At 40.8% G+C, this 3,498-nt stretch overlaps 1 protein-coding gene across 1 annotated transcript in view; it reads right to left on the bottom strand.

Annotated features, from left to right (window-relative positions):
* LOC118407792 (oral-facial-digital syndrome 1 protein homolog) overlaps positions 1 to 2,545 on the bottom strand; it is a 91,139-nt gene extending 88,594 nt beyond the window's left edge. The window contains exons 1-4 of the mRNA XM_035808325.1: positions 2,526 to 2,545; positions 2,290 to 2,373; positions 802 to 834; positions 457 to 540 (exon numbers count right to left, since the gene is read on the bottom strand). Of these exons, the coding sequence (XP_035664218.1) occupies positions 457 to 540; positions 802 to 834; positions 2,290 to 2,373; positions 2,526 to 2,545 (221 nt within the window). The remainder of the gene's footprint in view (positions 1 to 456; positions 541 to 801; positions 835 to 2,289; positions 2,374 to 2,525) is intronic.
* Between the last annotated feature and the right edge of the window lie 953 nt (positions 2,546 to 3,498).

The following is a 3,498-nucleotide window of genomic DNA, read 5'->3' as shown; positions in this document are numbered from 1 at the left end:
TAGTCTCTTAACTATACGTTTCAATGGGGGCGAGAAACTGGGGTGTGCCCCTAAATGTTCCATTTTCGAGCAGGGGTTATTTGAGACAGTTAAATGTTGTATGGGAAAAGCTATGGCTGAAATATGCTGTATTTGCTCCTAAGCAAATGTCGGCCTTTCTAGTTACATTTTAGTCATGACATTAAGCAATGGTCAACATAGAAAAATAAAGGCAATAAAAAAAAAGAATTCCATTGCTGTGAGTAAAGATGCATATAATTTATAATAAAAGTGACATTTTGAATTTTGGAGAAGTGAACAATTGGTTTGGGCAAGTAATTTTTTTAGAAAACCTGTCCAACCCTGAGAAGGTCTATCTTATCAACACTGGATGAAGAGGAGCAAGGGGCCAGTTCCTGGCCTAAGCACTTCAACAGTAGAAACAGAACCAAATGATGAAGACACTGAAAGACTCACAGCTTCTCATCAGTTAGCAGCATCTGCAGTTCTGCATTATGGAAGGACGTCCTGACCAGGTCATCCTCAGCAGCTTCAGCTTGCCTGTTTGGGGAGAGAATACAAAACAATCAGTTCTGTCAATGACTTTACAAACACAATTTTCTTATGAACTATGTTTGATGCTCTCTCTCTCTCTATATATATATATATATATAAGCTAGCACCTTATGCTTACAAAGGTGACGTGTTATACTATCTCACCTTCCTCTAGATATTAGTTTGACAATATCAGTGAAGTACTTGATTGTAGTATTGGATCTTTATAACTAGGCAATTAAAAATTAAAGTGATCTGTTAACTTACTCTTGAGCCAGCTCTAGAAGCTCTGCAGCCACCCTGTAAATTAGGAAGGATTAGTCTACAGTCAAACCTGTCTATAGCGGCCACTCAAGAGACAAGAGAAATGTGGCCACTATAGACAGGTGGCCACTATAGAGAAAATGCTGACCAATTGCCAAGTAATAAGTTACAAGCAGTAAGTTACGATTTCAGTACCCACTAATCTTTCTCGCAAAGTAACATTGTCTAAATTGTCTCAAACAAAGTTCAACTGACCCTGACAAAGTACAATCTACCAAAAGTGATTGATATAATTGATCTGCGGAATGTTGGTCAATTCGCAAAGACTTGTGCTGTAACGTTCAAGGTATGTTCCCCTACCATCAAAATAACCCTGTCAGGAACTTGAAATCTTCGCAAACTACGATTTTAAACTTGGAGCATACGGACAGGGTGACATACAAACGCCGTTTGGTCGAAATATGCAATGTTTCTGTATCTACGGGACCGGAAATTGTCTGGCCGTGGCCGCGTTGGACAGGTGGCTGCGCTGGACTATTTCTTAAAGCTTAGGTCAATGGGAAAAATTCAAGGGACAGACAAAAATTGACTGCAATGGCCAGGTGGTCACCATGCAAAGGTGGCCGCTGGTACAGATTTGACTGTATTTGCTTTCAAAGGAAGGTGGAAAATGACAGCCACCCACTCCACCCCCCGGTCTCTGGCTAACACAGACACACACAAATTTATCATAGGTATATATAACATACATACATGTTATACTTACATATATACACATTATGACATACACGTACAGACATACATAAATGCACTAGTCTTGGGCACGTGCACACACATGTACGTGATTTGCAAACATACACATGCAGCAGATTCTCATTCAGCACCAAGGACAAGGAAATTTTCTGCATCCAATAGATGGAAAAACATTGATGACATGGATGACAAGAACTATTTTATGAGTACCTAGGAGTCAATACATATGCTGAAAAGGTACATGTGGTCTATTTTTTTCTAATGAGAAAAACGGCAAGTCTGAAGTCAGCCTGACTACGTCAAATAGCAATTACTGAAGCAATTGGATATTATTTGGAAATGGTCTGAGGTTTCAGGTTCAGTGTGAGTAAAGTTGAAAACTCAAACTATGCGGCTCCAGATGTTTCTCTGAGGGACAACTGCAATGTGCAAGATGCCTGTAGCTTGAGAGATGAATCTACTCTACTTTATCAAGCAATGGTCAACATAGAAAAATAATTAGGCAATAATAAGAATTCCATTGCAAGAAGTAAAAACGCATATAATAAAAGTGACATTTTGAATTTTTTGGGGAAGTGAAAAATTACTTTGGGGAAGTAATTTTTTTAGAAAACCTGTCCAACCATGAGAAGGTCTATCTTATCAACACTGGATAAAGAAGAGCAAGGGGCCAGTTCCTGGCCTAAGCACTTCAACAGTAGAAACAGAACCAAATGATGAAGACACTGAAAGACTCACAGCTTCTCATCAGTTAGCAGCATCTGCAGTTCTGCATTATGGAAGGACGTCCTGACCAGGTCATCCTCAGCAACTTCAGCTTGCCTGTTTTTGAGAGAATACAAAACAATTAATTCTGTCGATGACTTTACAAAAAAACATGTTTCTCGTGATACATTGTTTCATGCCCCTCCCTCTCTCTCCCTCACTCTTTCTCTCTCTCTCTCTCTAATGTTAAGCTAGCACCTTGTACTCACAAAGGTGGTGTGTTACACATACTCTCTTACCTTCTAGATGTTAGTTTGAATAAGGCAATAAGAAATTATTCCTTTTTTTTCGACTGGATAATTAGAAAAGGCAGTGCGAAATTTTTTGAAAATCAAGCCATATTGGATTAGAATGCAACTTTTCAAGACACTCAAGTCCTGGGAATAGTGACTTGTGGGGGCGATTGCCCCGTACAAAGTCTGAATTGTCTAGTCGTGTCGTCTTGATTTCACAAAAGTGAAGGATACTTGGGGGCGATCGCCCTGCCTGTAGTCCGGGGCGATCGCCCTGTTGGTAGCTTTGGGTGGTCGCCCTGCCTGTAGTTGGGGGCGATCGCCCTGTCAGTACTTGGGGGCGATCACCCTGCTGATAGTTGGGGGCGATCGCCCTGCTAGTAGTTAGGGGCGATCGCCCTGACGGTAGCTCGGGGCGATCGCCCTTTCAGTACTTGGGGGCGATCGTCCTCCCTGTGGCTGGGGCATGCCAGTAGGTTTGCTCGGTCGACCTGCCAGTAGCTGGGATAAATTTTAAATATAAGTATGCAAATATAATAAGCATGCAATCACACTCACACATACATACGCAAATTACGCACTCTTAGTCCATTGCAATTAGGTGTATTGATTGGCAAGGACAAAGGGAAAACTATACAACTGAAGACGTAAAACTACTGGTTACAATACAAATGGTGCAATGTATAGAGCTAAAGGGATGCACCCTTTACAGTTCATATTTAGCTTGATTGTACTTGTCATGGCTAATCATCGGTTGTATTTTCAGCAATGCCATGCCCTTGTTGAGCATTCGTCAGCAATGTAATTCAAGCTATTCGTTTGTTACTGATAGCTCTAATTACAAGTTCCAAATCTACATGGCCCTTATCAACTAATTCAAATTCAGCTTATGCTCGAAACAATTCGATGCGCAAACGTTTGCGGTATAAACTCAGTAGTGAAGCAAAAA

Source organism: Branchiostoma floridae, unplaced genomic scaffold (assembly GCF_000003815.2).
Source record: "Branchiostoma floridae strain S238N-H82 unplaced genomic scaffold, Bfl_VNyyK Sc7u5tJ_1465, whole genome shotgun sequence".
In the NCBI taxonomy this organism is placed as follows: domain Eukaryota; kingdom Metazoa; phylum Chordata; class Leptocardii; order Amphioxiformes; family Branchiostomatidae; genus Branchiostoma; species Branchiostoma floridae.
The sequence above is the reverse complement of the archived record's forward strand: the minus strand, read 5'-3'. Positions and strand labels throughout refer to the sequence as shown.